The following is a 26,506-nucleotide window of genomic DNA, read 5'->3' on the forward strand; positions in this document are numbered from 1 at the left end:
CGCAGGCGCATCCCCGGTGACTGTGGCGGAGTCAAAGAGGGGAAGAAGGGAGGTCGGGACCGGGGCCTGGCAGTTGGAGTCAGGCGGTGGAGTCCCGAGCCGCAGCCGCCTTAGCGGCGGGAGGAGCCGAGGGGGATCAGGCCTGAGCTCAGAGGGTGAGTTGAAGCCCGCCTGCGACTCCCCCGCGAATTGTCAACCATTGCCTCCCTCTTCCCTTCCTATATTGACTGTTCCTCCTTGCTCCTTTTACCTATTCTATTCCCACCCCCCACACTCTCTCGCCTCCCTCTCCTCTTCTCTTTCTCTTTGCTTTCTCTTACCCTGCCTGTACTCCCTTTACGGCAACTCCTACACATTTTCCTTTTCCACCCCATCTCCACCTCTCCTTCCCTTCACTTTAGTTCACCAAGCATTTGTTATATATACACCTTTCCTCCCATCACTCCTTCCCACCCCTGTGCTATCCTCTGCTTTTATTACTGCTGTGTGTTGTTCTACACTGTGCTACCTTTTAAATGCTGTTCCCAAACTCCATGATATGGCATATATCTCTGAATGGCCCTGGCTCCTTTTCCATCATCTTTGCCTTTTTTTTTCTAATCCTAATCATCCATAAGAATCCATCTCCAACTGAAATACCACAATTCTTCAGAGATTTCAATAAACCAGTTTAAATCCAGGATCATGTTTAATTACCTACTATGTGTATGGCATTGCTCAAGGCTCTCTGGATAAAAAGGCAAAAAATGAGCTTCCATTCAGCTGAAAACCACAGGGCCTTGAAACTGAAAATGTAGCATATGTCAGACTCCTTTTTTATGTCTCAGAAGTGGCCTGTGTGTTTTTAAGACCTGCCAGAAAGTTTCCTGGGATCTTGAAGGATGTACAGCTTTGGATAACATGGAACATTTCAAGGCCTGAGGCAAGGGCAAGGAGCAACTCCATTCCCTCATCTCTCCTGAAGACTATGTCACACACAGACACACACCCCAACTCAAATTCCAGTGACTCCCTATTAATTTCATGGATCAGATAGGAAGCCCTTGTTTAGCATTTAAAGCCCTTCACAACTTAGCATCTTCCTACCTTTCCAGACTTCTTACACTTTCCTTCCCTCTACAAACTTTGCTATCCAGACATATTTTTGCTATTCCTGGAACACAGCATTCCTGTATTTTGTCACTGGCTATCCTCAGTTCCTGAACTGCTCTTTCACCTCTCCTCTGACTCTTAAATCCTGGCTTCCTTCAAAGGACTCAGCTCAAAGCTTTCTTCAGGACTCCTTTCCTCATCCCCTTGTTCACCTCTAGTTGCTAAAGCTTCCCCCCTTAAAGTTATCTTCCATCTACTCTATATGTATCTTGTATGTAGCTATTTATTTACATGTTGTCTCCACCATTAAACTGTAAACTGTTTAAGGTCAGGGACTGATTTTTGCCCTAGTGCTTAGGAAAGTACCTGACAGATAGTAAACACTTAATACTTGTCAATTGATGCTTCAGATGCCTCAGTATGCAATCTCACTTAAAAGAAGTTTCTCAAAATCCCTCTACCAAATTTTTCATATTTGCTTTGAATGACACTTGGTACTAACTGCACATCTAACCTTATATTTGAATTACCAAGCTTAAGTTTTATTGGCATTCCACCTATTCATTCTCAATACTTCATATGGAGAGTTTCTTTGCCAGGGCTTCCAAAGGAGCTGTCCCTGAAGTATATTGGTGCTAAAGCCTCATGGTTAGAATAACTGAAACAGTTAATCATAACTCATAGAAATTAGAAGGAATTTCAAGAAATCAGTTGGTCTTGCCACCTTGCTTTGAAAGCAATATTTTATAGTAAAAAGAGGACTAGACTGGAGTCAGAGGACCTAGATTCATATCACATTTGAGCTAATTACTTTTCTACTTCTGTTCCCTCTTCTTTTAAAGAAGGGAATTGGACTGAGTGGATTACCAAGATCCCTTCTTGGCCTGAAAATCCCCATCAGGACAAAAAATCTTTTGCTCATATGACAGTGATCTTAGAGGGACTTACCAAAGTACCAGGAAGGAAAATTTTATGTTTTGATTTCTCCTATCTCTCAACTTCATCTCTGCCCACCCCTATCCCCACCCTCCTCCAAAAAGTTACATTTAGTCTTATTTTCTTAACTAAATATCCTCCCCTTGTTTCATTTGAAATTCTATAGGGATTGATGGAGGCAGAAACCAAAACTCTTCCCCTGGAGAATGCATCTATCCTTTCAGAGGGTTCCCTACAAGAGGGACATCGACTATGGATTGGCAACCTGGACCCTAAGATCACAGAGTGAGTCTAAATGGCTTTCTTCCAACAACTATAAATGGTGATGTTAACATAAGGAAGGAGTGTTCATTCAATTAATGCATTTTGAGCCTGCTGTGTACAGAACACACTGCTAGGCACTGGAAGATCACAAAGACAAATAAGTCAGTCTATGCCCTCAAGGAATTTGTACCTATATTGGAGGGAATGAAACATGAATATAAATTAATAGATTTTATATGTCTGGGCCTCATCTTCCTTATTTATAAAATGAGGGAGTTGAACTAGGTCACCTGTAAGGTTTCTTATAGTTCTAAATCAACTATGGTAACACATATTAGAATCTGGTAAGTGCATAAGCAGTGTATAAAATGCTGAGTGAGCTGACAATGGAAAAATTATTTCTAGCTGACAGAGTTTGAAAGGTTTCCTAGAAAATGTGGTATTTTCTATATTCTTTTAAATGTAAATTAAATATAAAACTTGAATTTGACTAGGGGAGAGGGACCAAAGAAGGAAGAAATGAGTAATCCAGGTATAGAGAATAATATGAACAAAGGTGCAAAAGGAGAAATATTGATGAAATTTTTGAAGAAAAAATAAGGGTTTGGGTTTTCTGAGGATGTGTCTCCTTCTCCCACCCCAACCCTTCAGCTGCTTTGGAGATTTAATACATTTGGCATGTTTATTAATCCTCTCTCTTTGTGTAAATTTGGAATTTTCGGTAATAAGCCAGCAGGTTAGGAATCCTTAAAACAATAGGTTCATATGATTTAAAGTGGAAATAAACCTTAGAGGTCATTTAGTCCAAACTTTTCATTTTACAGATGAGGAAACTGAGGCCTAAAGAGATGAAGTGGCTTGTCCCAGGTCACAACTAGTAAGTAGCAGAGACAAAATTTACACTCAGGTTTTCTGATACCAAATAAAATGCTCTTTACAAACCACACAATGCATCCCAAACTCACACTCTGTGGCAAATTATTACTTCTTTGAAAAATCTTTACTTCTAAAGGACCTTTTGAAACCAGTCAACTTCAAAGACTAATACTCTTTCTCTCCTCTATCCTATTCTTCCCACTCTGAAGCCCTCATTCTATTAGAGAATTTGAATACGTTATAGATCTTTTGTATGGTTTGGGTTGGGAGCCTAACTTCAAAAAGTGTTCTTGTGATCTATGTTATTTTATTGTACTTTTTTTGTTGTTACTTTTGCTAAACATTTTCTCCCTATTTCTGTTACTCAAGAAAAGACTAACCATTTTAATATTTATCAGTCAGTACTTATGGTGAACTTTTCTTCCAGATAATGAAATCATTTCCAAAGAGGAGCACAAGTGTTCCTGCCATCAAGTGGAGAAGGACCTCATTACACTAACTCATAGTTGTATATGAAACAGGAATAAAATCATTTTCTATTAGAATAACATATTCTGTTAGAACCGGAAAAGAGCCTTAGAGCATAGTGTTAACATATGTTAGAGTTGAAGAGGCCCAGAGAAGCCATAGAGTCCAATTCCCTTGTTTTACCAACAAGGAAACTAGGACCCAGAGATGAGAAATAATTTTCTCATGGTCACACAAAGTATGGTATTTAAACTGGAACTAGAACCCAGTTCTCCTGACTCCCATACCAGTGAATGTTCTTTCCAGTGTACTATGCAATAGACCACATTCCTGGAGAGAAAAGAAAAGGGAGTCCTTTTCCCCCAAGGGACCCTTTGATTCTCATGATAGATAATGGTCTAAATAGGGCAGCTCCTGACCCAGAAACAACTATTGGAAAAGGATCCAACAGTAAAGAGAGTAGGGGTAGACAAAGGGTGAAAATAGAAGAGAACTATACTTCAGGCAGGGTTTGGGCCAGAAACAAAAGATGTAAATGAGTCAGAAGTGATTAAATATGGGTTAGGATTGATTTCATTTCTATGGTATTTTCAGCCACAGAATTTTAGAGCTTCTAGAGGCCTCAGCAGCCATCTAGTCCAAACCCCTGGTGGAAAAGAATCCCCACTACAACATACCCACCAAGTGGTTGTCAATACCTTCTTTGAAGTCCTCTAATTAGGGCTGTGTTGGTGAACCTATAATATGTGTCCCAGAGGAGGCTGCTCCCATCCCTCTCTCTACCATTTTGTGAGGATATCACCTGCCCCTCTGCCCAGCAGCCCAATGGGATCACTTCCTCCCACCCCTGTCTGGCATAAGGGGGAGGTTCATATGCAGCATGAGGGTGCAGTTTGGGCACTCAGTCTCTAAAAGGTTCACCATCACTGAGTTAGGGGGAACTTAGCCACCTTCAGAGGTAGTCCATTCAACTTTTGGATAGTTCTGACTCACAAAGTTTGTCTTTATATCAAATCTAAATTTATATACCTCTTTTTCAACTTCTACTCATTGTCCTACTTGTGCCCTCAGGTACCGTACAGAACAAGGCTAATCTGTCTCTCACATGATAGCCTTCCAAATGCTGGTTGAGAAACATTGCACAAATATCAGTATATATGAAGCATATACAGAGTAAAATTGGTTGGAGAAGGCACCAGGAACTAAAGGGATCAGGAAAGGCTTCTTGCAGAAGGAAACCTAGGATTCCATGAGGTGGAGGTCAAAAGGGAGCGCATTCTGGGCATGGACAGCAAACAGTTTAGGGAACAGAGATGGGAATTGTAGTGCTTTATGTGAGAAACAACAAGAGAGCCAGTAGTTTGGCTACATTGTAAAGTATATGGAATGGGGTAATGTAATAAGACTGCAAAGAGAGTGAAGTCAGTTTATGAAGAGTTTTGTAGAACATTTATATTTTATCCTTCAAGTAAAAGGGTACTATTAGAGTTTAAGTAAGAAGGTATGGGGGGGCAGCTGGGTAGCTCAGTGGATTTAGAGACAGGAGGTCCTAGGTTCAAATCCAGCCTCAGACACTTCCCAGCTGTGTGACCCTGGGCAGGTCACTTGACCCCCATTGCCTACCCTTACCAATCTTCCACCTATAAGTCATTACACAAGAAGTTAAGGGTTTAAAATTTAAAAAAAAAAAAAAAGAAGAAGAAGAAGAAGGTATGGTCAGACCTGCACTTTAAGAAATTACTTTGGCTGCTGTGTGAAGAACAGATTAGAGAGGGGAGAGATTTTAGGCAAGGAGACCAATTGGAAAGCTATTACACTACTCTAGAGAAAAAGCAGTAAAATCCTGGATCAATCAGATGGCAATGTGAGTAGAGAGAAAGAGACAACTGTAAGAAATAATATGGGGATAAAAACAAGATATAGAAACTACTTGGATAGGAAGCAAGTAAGTGGCTCAGTGGTTTGAGAGCCTGGCCCAGAGATGAGAAGTCCTGGGTTCAGATCTATCCTCAGACACTTCCTAGCTGCTTATTGCCTCCCCATTGCCTAGCCCTTACTGCTCTTCTGCCGTAGAACCAACACTCAGTATTGATTCAAAGACAGAAAGTAAGAGTTTAAAGAAAGAAAAGAATCTGCTTAGACAGTTGAGAAAGTGGTACTGAGGTTATAAACCCCAGGTAATTGGAAAGATGGTGCCATTGACAGGAATGGAGAAGTTCAAAGGAGGAGGAGTGTGGTAAGAGATAAATATTATAAGTACTATAATGTGACATTCCGTTTGTAGGCATATAAAAAGGAACTAGTTAATAGGGAAAGTTTAAAAAAAAAGAATGGGAATAGCAGTTGGGGCAATCAGAAAAAATGAGAATCAGAGTATAAAAAGGTTGGCATTTAAAGAAAATGGCACCTCCTCAGAAGACTGATTCAGCAAAGGAAGAGAGTTTGGGGGATGATGTCAGATCAGCAAATATTTATAGAACCCCTTCTATTTGCCAGTTGCCATGCAATGCCCTGGGGATCTAAAGAAAGGCAAAAAATTGCCCTTGCTCTCAAGAAGCTCACAGTCTAATTTCAAATGGTTTGTGAGATGGAGAGAAAAGAAAGATATCACATGAATTCTATTTTTTTGATGAAGTATGAATTGAGGTCCTCAAATAAGAGGATTTGGGTGGTGGTGGTGTGGATGACTTCAAAGAAGGGAAGGTTTGGGAAAATTGCTTTGGTTAGTGGAAATCAATTAGAGAGAAATTGAAGGATTGTCTTGCTGCATTGAGAACCCAGTTGAGATAAGATGACAAATATAAATTGACACCTGCATTGTCTTAAAGAAGATAACATGAGAAAAATTTGTTTTCTAGTAATGATGAAGTGGGTAGCACAAATATATAATGACAAGAGAACATACATCAACTCAGACTTAAGTATCTATAAGCTTTGTATTGGGGATACAGAGACAAAAGTGAGAAAATCTCTGCCCTCAAGAAGCTTGTATTTCCGGGGGAGGGGAGGAATGCAGCAGGATCCTGATTGGGCAATGGGCATTGACCACAAAGGAAATTGAAAAAATCCTTTTGAAAGAGAATGGCATTTGAGCTGAGCTTTGAAAGAATAAAATGCAGGTTCAATTTAATTCAAATAGGATTCAAACCTCATTATCTTTACCATTATACCATGCTGCCTTTCTAATTTTACTTCTTAAAACTGACCAATCTTAGCTATCATCAAACAACTATAAAAACCATGGTAGTTTCAGTATTAGTTGCTTTTGTGACATAGATGCAGAAATGTAACATAGTATAGTAGTAAACACTAGACCTGGCATCAAGAGAGCCTGGACTCTAAACTTAGCTCTGCATTTATTGTGACTTATTACCCTGGGCAAGTTCTTGTGTCTAGAATTCTGGATCTTGATTTCATTGATTGTAAAATGAGAGGTTGAATTAGATAATGTCTAAAATCTCTTACAGCTCTAAATCCTTTTATCTGTTCATTCTGCCTACAGTGCTGTCTATAGCTCAATAAATGTAAGATCCAGCCAAGATTTTGTTTAGGTGGTAGTTTTTATTAAAATAATAAGAGCCCTTTCTGGCATACCCAGCACTGTGATGTGCCCTGCTCCTCATTCCCAACTCTGCTATAAGAATGGAAATCTGAAGGGTGAAAACAGTGTCTAGTTTATTCCATGCAATGAGATCTTTGTTCCAAAGGCATCCTGACATTGAACTTGGCATTTGCCATTTAATTTGTGTCAAAAGTTGGGTCATTGAGTGTTCCTATCCATTAAAGCAGCTAACATCAGTGATGCAGATTTGCCACTTTCCCACTGCAGCACCCTCATTCCCATCCTTCCAGCTGATAACATTAATGACTTAGACACCTGTACAACTTAGGGCCTGATTGGCCTAATTAACGTATTCATTCCCAGATTTTTCCTGCTGATACTTTCTTTGAGCCTCATACTGGATTTTGCTCTGCATGAAGCTTTCCCTTGTCACCCACAAATCACTGGCTGATTCCTGCTGCATTCTCCTTCCTCATCCCCTTCTTATCTTGATTCCCTACTCATATCCTTGCTCTTTTCCACACCTCTTCCTCCTCTTTTACATGAACCGTGACAGATGCCCCTTCTCATTGAGTCTTGGCTCTCTGCCTGTCATTATTCTAGCATATCTTATAAACTGTGGTGTGTAAAATGGTTGTGATAGCCCCCTATGCTCCACCCTCAAAGCCCTGTTGAAATCCTACCCATGCTTTTTAAAGCCCAGGTTATTTGAACAAGGGAGTATAGTTGTTTTGCTTGGCCCCAGAGGGCAGAATTTAGAGCATTGTGTAGACATTACTGGAGGTAGATTTGGGCTCAGGGAAAGAACAAAACTTCCAAATAATTAGATTAGCTCAAAAGTAGAATGGGCTTCCACATGAAGTAATAAATGTTCTTTCCCTGGAAACTTTAAAGAAATAGTTAAATTAACACTTTGGAGGAGGATCTAGAGCAATGGTATGAAAACTCAAATGAAAACATGTCTGCAATCTCCATATGATCTTGGAAAATCACAAACTAACATCTATGCTGTATTGGTTTTTTATTTATTTTGTTAAATATTTCCTAATTACATTTTAATCTGATTTGAACCATACACCAGGGAGTTTTGAGGGCTCTGACTTGATTCCTCTGTTATAGAGGACTTCTGTGCTTCAATTTTGAATGAGACTGAATGTCCTCAGAGATCACTTCTAAACTATAATTCTTTGAAATGCTTCTTCTATAAAGCCTTCATTGATGCCCAATATTGAAAATTACCTCCTACCTTGAAGCATCAACCCCAGGGACCTCCCATAACATTTTCAAAATTTTCATCTTATCTTTGTTGATATCTTTTTTGTTAGAGCATCACATTCATTTCTGAACATGATTGTATAATAGATAGAAGATTGGTTGCAGAGTCAGAAAGATCTGAATTTGAAACCCACCTCTGCCACTTAGTATCTATCTGACCCTGTGTCTCTGAGCCTCAATTTCTTCATCTATAAAACAAGGAAGTTGGCCTCTATTTCTAATGTCCCTTCTAACTAAATTGGTGATGTTATGATCTCTTCCCTCTCCCTTGCCCATCAAAGTAATTTCTTGAAACAACTAGGTTTAACAATACATGCAATATTCTATAACTATAGTTGTCTAAGTCTGCAATAAAGCAGGAAGAGGCATTTTTTCAATTTTATCGTCCTCCCAAACTTTGCCATCCGTTTGTATAATTAGAGATATTGCCATGTCTGTGTGTCTATGCCTATGTCTGTGTATGTAATGTTTTGCAAAAGTCTTAGTACAGTTGAAATTTTATATAAAACTGCTGGAGATAAAGGAAACTGAGGCCTTTATGTAGGAATAAACTGAAGGTCTGTAAAGTTTTAAACCTTCCCAAAGGCACCAGGTAACCATTCAGGACCAGAATTCACACCCAGATGTTCTGACTCATCCCTATGCTCTTCTATGACACATTATCCCTATTCTACATGAGAAAAATGGTTCAATGAGGTGCCTTGCCCAGGTTAACAGCTGGATTGTAGTGGTTTTGAACCCAGAAATCCCCACTCCATGCCCTGCCAACCTTCCCCTACACCAAAATGTTGGCCATTACAGACCACACACTGAAGCAGGGACTGAGGGAAATACAATAAATAGGATACAATCCCTCTCAAAAAGGAAGGAAGATCAGACATCTATAGAAGTATAAGAAAAATCAGAAGATAAATAAATAGAATACAAACTGTTATGAAGTTAATCACATGAGGGAAAAATCATCTTCCACTGTGAGAAATTCAAGAAAGACTTCATGGAGGTGTTATGTTAGTTAGGCCTTGAAGGGAATGTCAGCCAGCATTGATTGGGAGATTAAGGGGAGGGAGAGTAGAGCCTTCTGAACAGAGGCATAGAGGCCCAAAATTATATGTGGGCCATGTCCAGGAGTCAGCTAGGAATCCAGTTTGCTTGTACTAGAGAATTTGTGAGAATTTGTGCAGGTGAAAACTGCAGCCAGGTTGTACAATATCACAGAAACTTCTTCATCTAGTCCCACAATTGTACATTGAAAAAGTGCCAGTAAGAGTACATAGATGATTGTGACCACAGAGTGAGAGAGCCTTTCTCCAAGGGGTTGATGCAGAGCTATCTTCTGCTATTATTCTACAGTTAAATACTGTGATGACCACAGTTCATTAAATGGAGCCAGTTTCTGATGACTAATGAGCTCTCCTTCTCCCCTTCCCCCTTCCCCACTTCATCAGCAGATAGAAGTGCTTGCAGATGTGAGAATAAGCCTCTTCAGGCTTAGTCCACTATCAGGGTTTGCAGTCCCCATCTCCAGGAAGCTAAATGGTAAACAGTTAATTCCTTTTGTTCCAGTGTTCTGATAGTTTCGAGAAATAATCAAATAAGAAAAGGATCCTGGAGCATTTGAAAGACATAGACCTCACAGATGTTCCTGAACTCTTAAGGTCTTACTCCTTGGGCAAAATGTGTTTGTTATAGCTTTTCAAAGAATAATCTGTCGGCATGTTTCTTTCTGATTAGAATGAAATTCATTTCCTAGGAAATGCCTGTCACCTTACCTTCCTGCTACTAAGCAGAACAGAGCTAGAGAAAGGATGACCCACCTATAGTAGCCCTTGGGTCAGTTACAAACATCCAAAGAAAACTGATTTGACCTGACATTATACAGCCCAGTATTGGCACAAAGTAGAGAGTTACTGGGTAGGCAGTAGATTTAAAGAATGCCCTGTATAGAAGTCACAGCTGAAAGTCAAGGCATTTTGGAGGCTTTTGTAGCTCATCAGTCTATGAAATCTACAGACTCCACACACAGCCCACCTTTCCAGAAAAATGAGTAAACTAATACTTGTACTTACAGTGTATCATAACTAACCCCTTTCCTTCCTCATAGGAACTTGACTACCACATTCTCACTAGCAGGAGATGTCTCAGGAGCAATTGAGAAAAGAGGAATTAATAGTTGTCACCTTTCCCAAGTACCCTGAAATGCTGGATTAATACCTGTTTGATTCAGTAAACATTTTTCAAGTGCCTACTATGTGCAGTCACTCTAAGGCACTGGCCAACAAAGGCAAAATGGGCATAATCCCTTTAAGACTTTATGGTCTACCTGCAAGTTAGAGTAAATAAGCAAAATGGAAAATCAAGTGTAATGGGATAAAGAAATCCAGAGAGAGTACTCTAGGAAAAATTGCGGAGAAAAAAAAACAACTTTTATTCTAGTGCGGTGATGGGCAAACTACAGCCCAAGGGTGAGATGTGGCCCCCTGAAATGTTCTATCTGGCCATGACATTATTCTTAATCTGAGGAATACAATGAGTAGGATACAATACAATAAAACTTCGAAAGAGTTGCTTTAAAAACAGACTGACAGATGAGCATTTCCTTTCCTTTGGCCCCCTCTTTAAAAAGTTTGCCCATCGCTGTTCTAGTGGATTAGTGAAGCCTTCATAGAGGAGGAAGCACCTGAGCTGGAAAAAAGAATCCTGAAAGTGAGGGGTGAGGAGGTAAGGCATGCCAGAAATGGGTTGCACCTGTGTGAATATGGAGTCAGAGAAATACAGAGCTTGAACTAGCTTGCTGTCTATTGGCTGGATTGTAGAATAATGTGAAAAGAAATATTGTACTAGGCTGGAAAGGTAGCCTGGAGCAGCAGTGTATCTTGGGAGCCTGAAATCCAGTACTAGGCCTGTGTTATATCTCCTTGCCCCCTGGGAACACAAGGAAATGTGCTGTTCATGTCCATTAGTATCAGATTATGCAAAGGGCAAAATCCCATTTTGTATCTTCTACTTTCCTTAAAAGGGACCCTTACTTAAGAACCCTTTTTTTGATGAATTTTGCCTAGAAAAACACATGAACATAAATGAGGCTATGACAACATTACTAGCTCCCTATGGGGTAGAATTCCCAGTAATAACAGATTTAGCATGTGGTCTGATACCTTTTTAGTATCCCAGGGACAGCATTGTTTAGAGAGAGCCTTGACTCTCAGTTTGAATAGCGTGGAGGGTGCCAGGAGGAAGACCAGCGGAAAAGGAAATGGGAGAGCTGTTGGTTTGTCTCACCCTCAACATCAGATGACAGGAAGTGGAAATTGAGCTTGGCCGAGGCAACCTGTTGAGGCCACATCTGTTTGAATAACTTGAAAAGCTCTATAGAAACCAAACAGTTTCTGGAGTTAAGGAGTCCAGGGAAGGGGGTGAGGGGCAGAAGAGGCAAGCAAGAGCTTTGGGGTGAACACCCTTGTCTGGATTAAATTTCTTCCTTGGCCCTCCATGACTTCAGCTCTTCAACAGCCCCATGTATCTGGCTAATTATTCAGGGATGATTCAGAAGGACTGGCACTGTTCCCTACCTCTGCACCAGGCCAGCCACTCAAATTGGGGCTCACCATTGTCTTGGTGTTCATTCACATCAGGGAATAGCACTCAAGCCATTATGGAAATGCTACTGATGGTGGTTAGACTTTTGGAAGGGCCCTTATCTGATGGGAAAAGCTGTGTGAGTGTGTGTGTGTGTGTGTGTGTGTGTGTTTGTGTGTGTGTGTTTGTGTGTGTGTGTTTGAAGCTTTTTGTTTTGTTTTGTTCTTGGTGGTATTGTAGTTATTTACAAATATCACTCCACTGCCAAGAAATTAAAAATAAATAAATCGACACTATTTTTGAGTCCTTGTCCAAAAGGAAAACAAATGGAGCTTGCAGGCCAGACAGCTGTTGGCTGTGGATGGGGGAGGGGGTTGTTTTTATGTTAGAACTACAATAATTTTAGTCACAATTCCAAGTAGAAGCAAACAACTTTGTTTGCCAAACAAAATAGGACATCATTGGACAGGGTGCAGTGTTAAATGCCAGAAGGGTGTGGTAGAGCTAGACTTAGCACCAGAAGTTCTGGGTTCAAGTCCAGGCTCCAGTGTTTAGTATTGTCAACAACTAGGCTACTTCCCTTGAGTCTTAGTTTCCTCATCAGCAAAATAAAAATAATACTTGAATTAGAATTACAATCAAAACTAAAGATATATAGTCAACCACCTTATTTTAATAGAGGAAGATGATCATAGAATCATAACATTTATAACTGAAAGGGACAGAAATCATTTAGTCTGACTCCCTCATTTTGAGGGATGAAGGAAACTAAACTTTGAGAGAAATGGCTTGCCTCTAATCATACATACAGTAAACAGCCAGGAACCGAACCCACATACTCTTCCTCTAAATCCAGTGTTCTTTCTCTCACATATTTGTAATTTCCCTCTCCCCAAACTAGTATTCATTTTGTATCTATTCTTCTGTGGGTACAGGCTATCTTCTCCATTAGAATGTCAGCTCCTCTTCTGCCTTTGTATCCTCAACCATAGCACATTGCCTGGCACTTAGGCATTTAATAGATGCCTTTCTGTGAAGAAATCAAGGCTCAGAAAACAGAAATGATCTTCCCTAGGGCAGTCATCACTCAAATCCAGGACTTCAGAATCCAAGTCTAGGCCTCTTTGTACCCCCACAACTTCCTTCATAGTTTTGTCATAAGGAAAGTACCTCAGAAATGAAAACTTCCACTGTGGATTAAGATTGTTAACATTAAGTATCTGTGGAGTAAAGTATCTTCCTCTCAGCCCCTTTGGCCTTTTCTATTTCATCATAAGTCGCTAGCCAAAATGTGGTATGTTCTTTGCAAATTGTCCTTGACTGATATTATTCTCTCCACAGGTACCACCTCCTCAAACTCCTTCAGAAATTTGGCAAAGTAAAGCAATTTGACTTTCTTTTCCACAAATCTGGTGCCTTGGAAGGACAGCCCCGAGGGTATTGTTTTGTCAACTTTGAAACCAAACAGGTACCTGTGCTCTCTCACCAGTGTGTTCATTGAAACTTATTCAATCACTTCCTACAGGGTCACATGTTTGGCATAAAACTGGCCTTTCTGGTGTTCAAGCAGTCTCAGTCATCCTTCAGGGGCTGGCCAGCTAAACCAGCTTTGCTTCTGGGCCTTGAGTTATGAGCGCCTTGTGGGGGGACTACCCACAAATCACATTTTATTATAATTGATTCAGCATTCTTTCCTTACCCTCATACCCTCTAGGAACGTGTGTGTGTGTGTGTGTGTGTGTGTGTGTGTGTGTGTGTGTGTGTACACAGCAAGAAACAATCTTAACTTTAGCCATGATACTTTTTTCCTTATTCCTTTGAGAGGCTTTGATCATGAACTTTACAAATAGAAACATTGCTTGGTACAATGTTGCTACTTATCCTTTTCAATCAAGGCTCTTTGCTAAGTGATTTTTTGAGTAAGCTGAGCTGGAAAACATTACCTTTAAACAGTTATTCCTAAAAAGGAGTATACTCTGGGTCTCTTCTTGACTTTTCCCAGATATTAGAATGTGATGGGTACTTTCTTTGATTCGGAATCACTGAAAACGGCCACCATTTTGGCAAGGAAGCTGGAGAGAGCACTGTCTCAGTGTTCAGAGGACTTTCTGCATGACTTATTGACAATCTGATGTAGTGGAAAGAGTTCTGACCTGGAAATCCAAGATCCAGGTAAGATTCCCAAGACTGCAGGCAAATCATCTTCCCTCACCAGGAATCAGTTTCCTCTTGTGTAAAATGAAGGGTAGATTAGATGACATCCAGGGTTGTTCCAACCATCATTGGAACTTGATTCGTGACCATTCCTCGCTTTACATTTCAGTTTCCTCATCATAAAATAGAGGTAGTACCTACTTTGACTACCTCAGAAGGTAGCTATGATGATAAAATGAGACAGTGAATATGAAACTACTTTCATATCAGTGATAAAAGAAAATATTAGCATTCATACTTTCAATATGGTTTGCCTCCACCTCCTCTGAAGTAAATAGCCTGGGTTGTCCCACCTCTGCCATCACCACCACCTCCCAAAGATCCTACTCAATAATATACGGCATAGAAGCAGGCAAGGCACAGTGACCATTCACATTTACCAAAACAAAGTGTCCCTTGTCTCTCCCTCCAGCCAAGTGTGCTCTGTGATGGGCAGGAAAGAGTCACATTGACCTATCCCAGATAAAAGAGGGTATCTCAGATACCCAGGAAGGCAGTCAAACACACACACACACACACACACACACACACACACACACACAAAACTTCTGATGCTCTATCCCAAACCTCCCTTCTCAATAGTTTCCTTTCCCTCAATGGCTTTTTCATCCCCAGTACATGCATGAAATAGACACTTGGCTGATTGCCCTTCAGATCATAACTTGGTCAACACATATTGGGCAAGGATGTTTGGTAGGGCAGGAACATACAGCCAAGTTTCCTGGGGGTGACCTAGGCCAGCTAAAATTCAGGTTCAGGAATTCCTTTCAGCCTCTTTGCTCCTTGAAAAGGAAGGGTGTTTTCAGTAGTTGAAAACATTTGTTTCTGAAAACCAGGTGCAAAGATTGACTCACAAGTCCACCTTCTTCGTCTCCTTGACTGACTCCTGCTTTTTCCTGCCCAGAGTTTCCTTGACTTCCACGGTTTCTGAAAGCAGTACTACATAGAGTGCCGAGAATGGTCCAGTGCCATGGTAGAGCCCCCTGACCCCTAGGGAATATTGACTTATAGTCAGTGAAGGGCCTCAAGATAGAAATGCATAGCAGTACTACATTTTTATTTTGGTTTTTTAATTTTTTGATATAGCCTTAAAACTTAGATTTTTAGGGCTAGAAAAGGCCTTATACTGAAATGTTAGTGCTGAAAAGAATATTAGAAACTACCTAATTCAATTCCTTCATTTTACAGATGGGGAAACTCAAGCCTGGGGTGGGCAGGGAGGGGCAGGGTGACTTGCCTATGGTCACAAAGGAAGTTAGCAGCAGAACCTGGGCTAGAACCCAGGTTCCCTGGTCTCAGGTCAGTATTCTTTCCACTATATCACTTTGCCATTGGTCAGTTGCTTGTTAAAAGCAATTCTGCTAGAGTCATCTTCAGTTCCCCTAATTGAAGTCATCTTGTGAGAACAGATCTACATTTATTTTGTTTACTAATGTGGGTCTCTTCCCCATATAGGAAGCAGAGCAAGCCATCCAGTGTCTCAATGGCAAGCTGGCCCTTTCTAAGAAGCTGGTGGTACGGTGGGCACATGCTCAAGTCAAGGTGAATCCCATTCAGTAGAAATATAAAAATATAAGCATCTCAGGTGAAAAAGACTGAAAACAATGGTCAGGCACTTTGACAGCAGGGGCAGTCTTTGCTACCATTCAAGACTAGCCAGTTATTGAGGTAGCTAAGTAGCTCAGTGGATAGAGAGCCACACTGGAGTTGGGAAGACCTGGGTTCAAATATGGCCTCAGATATTTCCTAGCTATGTGACCCCGAGCAAGTCATTTAACTCCAGACATTCTTCTGCCTTGGTACTTCCTATCAATTCTTGAAATGGAAGGTAAAGGTTTTTAAAAAAAAAAAAAATTTTTTTTAACAGCTAGTTGTTGTTGCAAATAAAAAAGTGCCCCAGCCAACTGGGTGTTCATTTAGAAATGACTTCTGATCTCCACCATGAAGCTCTTCATTAAGCTGTGGTCCTCCCCATTAGAATGTGAGCTCTTAGAGGGTAGGAACTGTTTGTTATTCTGCACTATTTGTATTTCCAGTGCTTAGCACAGTCCTATTTTTTAACTGGCTGACTGATTGCTAGACTTGGAATCAGGAGATCCTGGATTAGATCCTACTTCAGACACTAGTTCTTTATCATGGTCCAGTCACTTAAGATTTCAGAGCCTGGGCTTCTTCATGTGTTAAATAGGTATAAAGATATTTACTGTACTTAATAATAACATCTTGCATTTCTATAACAGTTTAGGATTTATAGGAAATATTTTAGCCCCATTGTATAAATGAAAAAAATCTGAGGCTGTGTGACCATTCTATTTCACTACTCAAAAAGCTTTGGTGACTCCCTTTTAAATAATTGTAAGCTAAAATATAAACTCCTCTGTTTTACATTTAAAGAGTTTTACAATATGGCTTTAATCTAGCTTTCTAGACTGATTTCATATCTTTTTCTCTCATATAATTGAATTCCAGCCAAGCTTACCCCCTTTATATTACCTGTACACATTTTATCTCATCTTTGTCCGCCATGACTGCATTTCCCTCTATCATCATCTCTACTTCTTGGACTGGCTCCCTCCTTTCAGGGTTCAGCTCAAGTACCATTTCCTACATAAGGCCTTTCCTGATCATCCATTTATTTGTGCACTCCCTCTCTGCCCTCACAGATTCTTTTTTTCTAGAATTTATACTTACTGTGTATGAGTTCTTAGACTCTTCTCATAAAATTCTAGTTCCTCAAGGGCAGAGATTGTCTTAATTTTGTATATATGTCCCTAGCACGATGTCCTCCATGTTTTTGATTTGTTTTTGGTCCAGACCTGTGAAATCATTGATGTGGAAAAGTCCAATTAACAAAAACTCTCCTCTGATGGGTATCCTGGGATACTGAAAGGTTAGATTACTTGCCTGTGGTCACATAGCTAGTACTAGTCAAAGGCAGGACTTGGTCCCAGGTCTTTCTGAATTCAAGACTGTCCTTTTATCCACTATTCCACTCTCTTAATAAATGAATATTTAAATGATTGGCAAAGTGTGTGGTTACTTTTGCCCAGCATCATACAATTAGCAGATGTCAGAGCCAGAACTCTAAATCAAGGTCCTTTGACTTCCAAGTCCAATATTCACATGCTAGTGCTACCTCATGCTAAATAAAAATGAATGCCCTTCATGAAGTCTAAGAGTTGGAAGACCCCCTAATAGGTCATCTTGTCCAACTCTCATCTAAATAGAAATCACTTCTGTAATATCCCCAACAAATGGACATCAGGTTCTCCATCTTCAGACATGAAGAAGCACTTTCTTCTGAGGCATCCCTCTCCCGTTTGAGATTTTTTTTTAGACTCTTCCTACATTTTGGCCACAAGTGGTTCTTTTTCCTAAGATTTTGGAAAGCAAATTGTTCCTAAGAATTTGAAGCACCCATGCATGCTTATTTCAGAGCTTTTGAGAATTGGATAGTGGCATGGGGCTTTGGATTTCTGTTTTTCTTCTAAATAACAAGACATGACAATTCATGTAGGAATTGGGCTTTGAGGATTGTAACCTAAAAGAGCTTAGACCAAAGATTGAATTGTTGGACATTCAGACCACATATTCCTTTCAAGTTAGCTAGAACTGAGGTGGTGAAAGAAATGCTCATTCCTTGGGGAGGGAGAAGATAGGGTACAAGAAGGGATCCCTAAAACTATAAATTAGTATCTTTAAACATTTGACTGTTGAAAGCTACTATATAACATTGTTCCCCTAAACTGTTATATGGATCTATGGTTCCTTAATTTGATGGCATTGGTTTATTCTGAAAACATCCTGCTAGACTGTAAGTTCCTTGAGATCAGTTTCTGACCCCATTGTCATATGGTAGAAAAAGCTTCAGTTTGAAATCAGAACAGTCTTACTTCAAGTGCAAACTGACCATATTGTGTAACAATTAATTAAACCTTTCCAGTTCAGTTTATCATCTATTACCAGACTTACAGGTTGTTATGAAGAAAGAACCTTGTAAAGCACAAAGCATGATAGAAGTTTAAGCTGTTCTATCTCCCCAGCACCTATTACAAAGTAGACATATAACAGATTTTTGTTGAATGAATGAATAATTAGCTGACTCATTGAAGGTTATTGCTTTCCTTGCTCTCAAAGCTCAATTGTAAACAAAACTATCCATGTTAACTAGGTAATCATATTAATCAAGTATTAATTTTAGAGTTTTCTGCTAAAAGACAATTAGAAATATTTTGAGTACTCATAGAGTCCCAACATGTGTCTTCTTTGAAGCAGAACCTTAGCAACTCCACAATTTTGTCATGATATATTCTTACTGAAAAAGCATTTACTTTGTTATCTACCTGAACCCATCCATACCTTTGGATGGATGAGATCCTATGTGGGTCTTATCCATGACTTTTTGTAAATCTCCATACAGGATCAGCAATTAATAAGCGTAAGGCATTCCTCTTGTCTTTTTGATTCTTCCTAGGTAATAGTGAAGCTTTACAATTGTATATATTACCTCTCACTCTCACTATGTGATGACCCACTTCCTTTTCTGGTCATGTGTGGCCCTACTAATGCCCTCTTCCCTCTACAAAGAATGGAAACAAGAGAGAAAACTTACTAGGTGCCTTTTTCCTCAAAGGAAGACTAGGGCACATTTGTTGAACCAGTGGTTATGTCCAAGTTCTGCATCCTGTTGAAAAATGCAAATGAGAAGTTGTCATTCTTGTGTTTCACTTGAGACTCTGTGCTTCACGACATTATTTTTTTTTTTTTTTGCATTATCTCCCTACAATAAATAGCTCCAAGGATTCCCAATTTACTGTTTCATGATGTAGGATGATAGACTTAGAGCCGAAAAGAATCTTGGAGGCCATTTAGTCCAACTCCCTTATTGTACAAATGAGAAAACTGAGGCCTAGAAAAGTTAAGTGAATTGCTCATGGTCACATAAACTGTGTACATGTCAAAGGTCAGATTTAAACCAGGCATTTCTGATTCCTGAGACCAGCATACTATCCACTATACTAGGCTATATTTATTATTCATGGAGAAGTTCTACTTATATTTCACATAGGAATTCCCCTGATATAAAATTTCTCTCAAAGAATTGGTTTCCCTAGCTATAAAATTCAATTCAATAAACATTATTAAATAGCACCTACTATAATATATAAGGAACTGTGTTAAAGTGCTAGTCAGACATAGAAAACATGTGGAATAGAGATTCTGTGACCTCTTAGGAGACCTCCAGCGCTGACATGCTATATTCCAAAATTCTTTCCAAGAGCTAATACTGTATTCAGACATTCTTTGTCATAAGAGCCCTACCAGCTGTAACAATATATGTTCCAGCATCTGTGTTCTAAGGTCTCTTCCAGTTGTAACATTCTAAGGCAGTGATGGTGAACCCATGGCATGCAGAGTGCACTCTGCTGCCCCACCACTGTCCGTCCCCTCCCCCTCTCCCTCCCAGTTCATTACTACAAAAGCAGAGGGTCACCGGTGGAGCTGCTCCCTTCCCCCTCTCCACTGGACCTGATGACATCTTTTTGACATCACCTGCCTCTCTGCCCAGTAGCCCAATAGGGGCACTTTCTCCCTCCCCTGTGTAGGGTAAGGGGGGGCCAGACATACCCAGCATGTGGCGGGGAGGGGCATAGCACAAGATCTGGAGGTGGGGCCCAGCATTCCATCTTGAAAAGGTTCGCCATCACTGTTCTAAGGTCCCATCTAGCTCAAAATATTTTCTGTTATAAGTCCCTTTCACCTCTGACAATCTGATTTCTCTTTTACCATAGAATTTTTCTAGATCAAAAACTAGAGACTTATTTCCTGTTCTTCTCCACACATCTCAAAGCAGTGGAAACTTGCAGGATTGAGCAAACATAGGTAAAAGTCAAGCATAACATTTCTGACCATGATTTTGAGAGAGTTGTGAATAGACAAAGGGATTGTGGACAGAGACCAGCTGTAACACTATTTAAGATGAAACAGTAAAATTAGAATTTAATTAGAGAATACTAGATATACCCATATTGCAATATGGGTATCATCTGAGAATTTCAGGACTAAAACTTCCTGATAAAGAAGAAAGCAGGCTATATCAAAACCAGCTTCTCATCTTGTTTCTAAACTTAAATGTTTAGAACCAGAGCAGTGTATTGTTTTGCATATAGTCAAAATGTGAAATTGTTTTAAGTTTGACTAACATATGGGCTAGTTTTAAGCTTCAAATTAAAGGCAACAAGGCGGCACAATAGTCAGATTGTTGGACTTAAGAGTCAGGAGGATCTGCATTCAAATCCTATCTACATTAGCTTTGCACCCCTGGACATGTGGCTTGCCCTCTCTCAGCCTCCATTTCCTCACCTGTAAATTTGGTAGATAAAAATACCTTACAGAGTTGTTGTGAGGCTTACGTGAAATAAATGAAGTGCTTTGCAAACCTTAAAATACTATTATAAATGCTAATTAGTATCATGGTCCAGTCATTGCCAAAATGAAGTAATTCTTGTTTTCCTTACTTTCAGAGATATGATCATAACAAGAATGACAAAATCCTTCCAATCAGTCTTGAGCCATCATCAAGCACTGAACCCAGTCAGTCCAACTTAAGGTAAGGTTTTATATTTCAAAGGCAATTTCAAAGTCTTGGCAAAACTTCATCTCCATGTTGTAGTCTGTCTTGATATTCCTGAATTTTGTCCATGACAAAGTAAACTTTCCACCCCCCACCCCCCCATCAAAAAGAAGGGTGTTTCCTCTTGTCATGTTGATAACTATTCAATAAATATAAAGATGTCCAGATTGATCTCCTTGTGTCCACTGTTGTCTCCCCTTTTGATCCGTCTTCCACATAAAAATCAGATTGATAGTTCCAAGACACAAAGTTCAACATGTCACTTCATTACTCAGGAAGCTTCATTGGCTTCCTATTCCCTCACATTCTGACTCCAGGCTCTTTTCTAAAACCTATTATCCAACAACTGATCCCTCCACTTTTCAGTAATTTTTAAGACCATTGTACCTGCTGGCCTTTCACTTCCCCCTCTCTCCAGTCTTGACCCTGTAGTTAGCCAGTCTGAGGCCATACTGTCCTCAGTTCTGAAATTCCTCAGCCCTTGGTCCTTTCACTTCTCACCGTGTGTCAAATCTTATCCCTAGCTTTCTCCCACTTTCTCTTGCTTCCATTCTTATGCATGCTGTTGATTGGAATTAGAGGAATTCATACAACCATGCTGACTAAATATATTATAAATGCATTTAATTCAACTTTAACTGGGCCCTAATTGTAGCAAGTTAATCAATCCATTTATCCCTTCCCTAATTGCTTCCCTGTCTTCCTCTCTCCAAAAGCTCTTCCAAATGTTTTCTCATCTCACATTCCTCATACTTTCCCTTCTTGTTTCTTGAGTGAGGACCTTTTCTTATTTTACTGAAAAAATTGAGGCCATTCAGCAGGAGCCTCTCAAAATCCCTTGACATTGTGCTCTAGTCTCTCCTTCTTGTCCCTAGGCTCTGAAAAAGATGGGGAGCCCTTCTCAACAAGGCCAGCCCCTCTTCTCTAACAGATTGAAACTTCAATCACACACATATCCCCTCAATTATTGGTTCTTCCTCTACTTCCTTCAAACATGCTCAAGTCACTGCCTGCATTAGACTCTACTGTTCCTTCAAACTCTCATCCTATACTCCCTGCCAAACTCCTAGAAAAATATGTCTACACTTCTTTCACTTACTCTTCAACCTTTTGCAGCTGGTTTCAGACCTCATCATTTGACTGAAACCTCTCTTTCCAGTGTTATTTAATGATCTCTTAATTACTAAATATGATGATCTTTTCTCACTCTTCATTCTTCTCAAACTATGTAAAACTTCTGAGTACCCTCTCCTTCTGGATACTCTTCTTTCTAGGTTTTCATGACACCTCTCTTGGTTTTTCTCTTACAAGTTTAACTACTTTTCCAGTTCTTTTGTTGGTTTATCATCCATATCATCTCAGCCATGAGTGTGGCTCTAAGCTCTAGTTCCCACTCTTCTCTATATACTTTCTCTCTGATAGTGACCTCATTAGCTCCCATGGCCATAAGTATCATCTCTGTCAATAACTCCCTGATCTATATGTCTAGCCCCAACATTTCCCCTGAATTTCAATCTTACTTCATTAATTGACTGCTGGATATTTCAAACTCATTGTCCTGGAGCCATCACAAAGATAACATATCCAAAATACTCTAAGCACCACACTTCTCTTCCCTTCCCTTTTTCAGTCAGAAGCACCACCATTGTTCCAGTATCCCAGGTTCAGAACTTCAGCATTATCTTCCATCCTGGACTACTTCCTGTTGTCCCCATCCCATTTCTGTGCCTTTTCATGTTCTGTTCCCCCATGGTCAGAAAGTTCTGCCTTGAGAGCAAGGACTATCTTACTTTATATTTGTATTCCCAACACCTAGCCCCATGCCTGGCAAGCTGTAGGTGCTTAATAAATTCTTATTGGTGTGTCTTCAGTTTCTCTACTGTATATATACAATTTCCCCAATTAAATATCATCTCCTTTGTGTTTTATTCAATTCAAAAATATTAACATGGAGTCAGAAACTTGAACTTAAGTATTGACTCTGCTACTTACTAGCTTCTAGAAAAGCACATTACAAACCTTGAAACACTATATAAATGTGAGGTATTCTAGAATCACAGAATTTACAACTTGAAGGAACAGATCATCTATCCAAGTCCCTCATTTTATACATATAAGGAAAATGAGTTCCTAAGATCACATAGTTAACAAGGAGTCAAACTTGAATGAATTTAAGCCCCTGTCCTGAGATTTTGCCCATTATCCAAGCTATCATTCTCATAAATATCTCCCATGTTTTTCAGTCTCTGGGTCATATCTACTTTGCCTCTTAGATTTCTTTAGAGGGAGGGAGCTAGGTGAAAGGGAAAGAGCTGTCCCAGGAATCAGGAATCCTGGTTCTCCCCCTCAAGAGTTTCCAGGGAAGCACTTTTGACATTGTCAAGAGCAAAATCGGGGTGCAAGCTGTTGTCATCCTTATATTTCACGCATTTGCCCAGTAATATGTAGTTTCCTTATGACTTGTTTTCCTACACAGGAAACATCAACTTTCATCTCTCCTTAAAATCCATGTACATTTATGGATAATCATTTCCCTGCAGTTTGTATCCAAGTAGCAGAAGTTCCAGGGAAATGACATTTCCTAATTGCCCCTGGATTTTAGTAGACCTATGACAGGCTTATATAATACCAAAGATTTTTTTCAATTCACAAGTTTGTGTTTCCTCTCCATGTAGGCTCCTCTGAGCTCGAGACTCAGTTTCTTTCTTAATCTATATCTCATTTGGAAGCTGGACAAAGGCAGTGAATAGATTGTCTTCCTAGTCTCTCCCAGGACTCTTGGCATTTGTGAAGCATTCAGTTCAGCAACTATTTATTAAGTATCGATTAAGTGCAAGGTAGTGGACAATCACTCACATTTAGAAAGCACTTTAAGGTTTATAAAGCACTTTCTTTACAACTCTGTGGTAAGTAGCATAATTATTATTACACTCATTTTATAGATAAAGGTCTGAAGCTTAGAAAGTCTGATTTGCCTAGGATCACACAAAGAGTAAATGGTCTAGGAGAGAGATGATAATGGCATGCGCACAAGTAAGTGATCAGCATAAGGCATAGCAGTACAACAAAGTGCTCTAAGCAAATTTGAGGAAGAAGAGATGATTTTCAGCTGAGGAGAATACAAGACAGCTTCATGGAAGAAGTGGCACCTGAGCTAGACCTTGAAAGAGTTTTTAATAAGTGGAAATGAAGGCGTAATATCCAAGCTCTAAGTATGGAAAAGATAGTGACTAATTGCCTACTGGTAGATGTCCTAAAGAGGCTCATTAGGAGCCTTGATATTTTGACTTTTCAATCCAGGGTAGCAGGGCCCCAGACTTAAGGGAAGTTGACAGGATGCAAGAAGACAGCACCTCACTATCTTCCTCTGTTTCTTACAAAGGAGTAATCTGCTGACAGGAGGAGGAGAGGTGACCAGGCACATGGGAAGGTGAGAAAATTAGTTAGAAATTTTCCAGAGGGGGTCCAGTACTTTGACTTGTTTGTTGACTGACAAAGAGGCCCCCTTATTGGATTAATTCATTCAACAAATGTCCTATATGCAGAACACTCTGCTAGATATTAGAGAAGATAAAGTTTAGGCAATGAAGCTTATCACCTATCTAGTAGGGAGATAAGATGCAAATAACAGTAAAAATATATTGCAAGTGTATCTACACCTACAAGTATAGATATTTTGTTTTATAAATATTATATAAGTTCATTAAAAAGATGTGAAACAATCTCATTATAGACCTAAAAGGGGGAAGAAGGTTTCTGGCTAGTGGGAAATCACAGAAGACTTCTTGGAGAACATGGCATTTGAGTTAGGTTTTAAAGACTGAGTAGAAATACTAAAGATTACAGGCATTTCAGTAGATAGTCAGTAGCATTAGTAAAGTCATCAAGGCAAGAGAGGGCAAGAAATATTCCAAGAATAATCTCATTTAGTTTGCTTGGAGGGAGAAGGATGCAGAAAGGAGGGAGGAAGCTGGAAATGTGGGATGGTACCAAATTGTTGAAGGGCTTGAATGCCAAACAGAATAGTTTGAATTTTACTTGGCAGGTTGTAGGAACCTAAAGGATCCAAAGTTTAAGAGTGACAACCAGATCTCTTCATAAGGAAGATTATTTTGACAGTGGTTCAAAGGATAATAACATTCCATCTTGCACTGCTATAGCAAATCAACATTTTTTTTTAAATTAAAAATCCTTACCTTCCACCTTGGAGCCAATACTTTGTATTGGCTCCAAGGCAGAAGAGTGGTAAGGGCTGGCAAATGGGGGTTAAATGACTTGCCCAGGGTCACACAGCTGGGAAGTGTCTGAGGCCAGATTTGATCCTAGGGCCTCCTGTCTCTAGGCCTGGCTCTCAATCCACTGAGCTACCCAGCTGCCCCCTGAAAATCAGCATTTATTGTCTTTGATCATCAATTCATGATACTGACCGCATTTTCAGTTTTTCCTGACTCCCCAAGTCAAGCAACATGGTGTTGTATTATCCCTGTTCAAAATGATCTCTCCTTCTAAAAGTGGCAAAGGGCATTATTATCCACTCTAATAACAAGCAGTTTTATATATACCTATATGAAGTCTTCTTATCCAAAGATGCAAATATTTATAACCATCACATTTCCATAGTGCCCCAATCACATTAAGGGGTAGGTCATGCAGAGATTGTTTTCCCTACTTTTAGAAAGGAGAAAACTGAGACCCTGAAAGAGTCAATGAGTTGGTCTTGGTTATGAAATTAGAAAATGTAAAAAGCAGAACTCTATCCCAGAATTTCACAGTCAATGTTGTCCTCTACACATGAATTTTGCTCTCCATTGAGAAAAAGCAGTAAGATTTGAAACCCTTTTCCAGATATCAGAAGGCCTAACACCTGAGCTGAAGCTTCAACTCTTGACATTCAGTATCTACTTGGGCCTAGGAACTGGAACTGATTTTATTCATGATAGAGAGCTCCTTTTGAGGAAGATTCCCCTGCTTAGGCTACTGAGGAGTTAAGTGACTTGTTGAGGGCCCAATAGCTTGGCTTCAAAGCCAGTTCTCTAGTCACTCTGCCTGACCCGGGGCAAATCCTTATACCACTCTTTGCCTTGGTTTTTGTCATCTGTAAAATGGGATTATTGACACGTCCTGGGATGAAAACACTTCATAAGCTCTCTTCTTATCATCATTCCATCACTGACTGACTCACAGACCCTTTCCTCTTCTTTTTCCAGCGTCAGTGCAAAGATAAAAGCAATTGAAGCCAAGCTGAAAATGATGGCTGAAAACCCTGATGCCGAGTACTCAGCAGCCCCTGTCTATTCCTACTTTAAACCACCAGATAAAAAAAGGACTAGTCCTTACTCCCGAACTGCTTGGAAGTCTCGAAGATGATGGTTGGGAAGAACTATGGCAGCAAAGAAACCTGCTTTATACACCTAAACTCCTCTGCCTTTGTACTTTGTAGATTTAAATGGTACTATCCAAGAGCACAATCACAACGTTAGAGTTTTGTAACATGGCATTTTAAACTTTTCTTATGGCTGTTCCTTGCCCGAAGTGTGTATAGAATTGAACACCATCCCGAATAAATTGGATTGCATCCAGAGCTCTGACTTTAACACAGGGATACTCTA

General features: G+C 39.8%; 1 protein-coding gene across 1 annotated transcript; it reads left to right on the forward strand.

Moving 5' to 3' along the window:
* The first annotated feature begins 26 nt into the window (after window positions 1-26).
* RBM18 (RNA binding motif protein 18) lies at window positions 27-26,506 on the forward strand. Its single transcript, XM_044664256.1, has 6 exons — window positions 27-155; window positions 2,195-2,313; window positions 13,391-13,517; window positions 15,719-15,805; window positions 20,788-20,873; window positions 26,105-26,506. Exons 2-6 carry the CDS (start codon window positions 2,201-2,203, stop codon window positions 26,262-26,264), a joined length of 573 nt encoding a protein of 190 aa, XP_044520191.1. The 5' UTR covers window positions 27-155; window positions 2,195-2,200; the 3' UTR covers window positions 26,265-26,506.

This window comes from Gracilinanus agilis, chromosome 2 (assembly GCF_016433145.1).
Source record: "Gracilinanus agilis isolate LMUSP501 chromosome 2, AgileGrace, whole genome shotgun sequence".
NCBI lineage: Eukaryota > Metazoa > Chordata > Mammalia > Didelphimorphia > Didelphidae > Gracilinanus > Gracilinanus agilis.

Bases quoted from the DNA above. Each gene is read 5' to 3' on its own strand.
- RBM18 (XM_044664256.1), top strand. From the start codon at position 2,201: ATGGAGGCAGAAACCAAAACTCTTCCCCTGGAGAATGCATCTATCCTT. The intron at 2,314-13,390 runs GTGAGTCTAAAT...TTCTCTCCACAG, and splicing joins CTGGACCCTAAGATCACAGA to GTACCACCTCCTCAAACTCC. The intron at 20,874-26,104 runs GTAAGGTTTTAT...TTCTTTTTCCAG, and splicing joins CCCAGTCAGTCCAACTTAAG to CGTCAGTGCAAAGATAAAAG.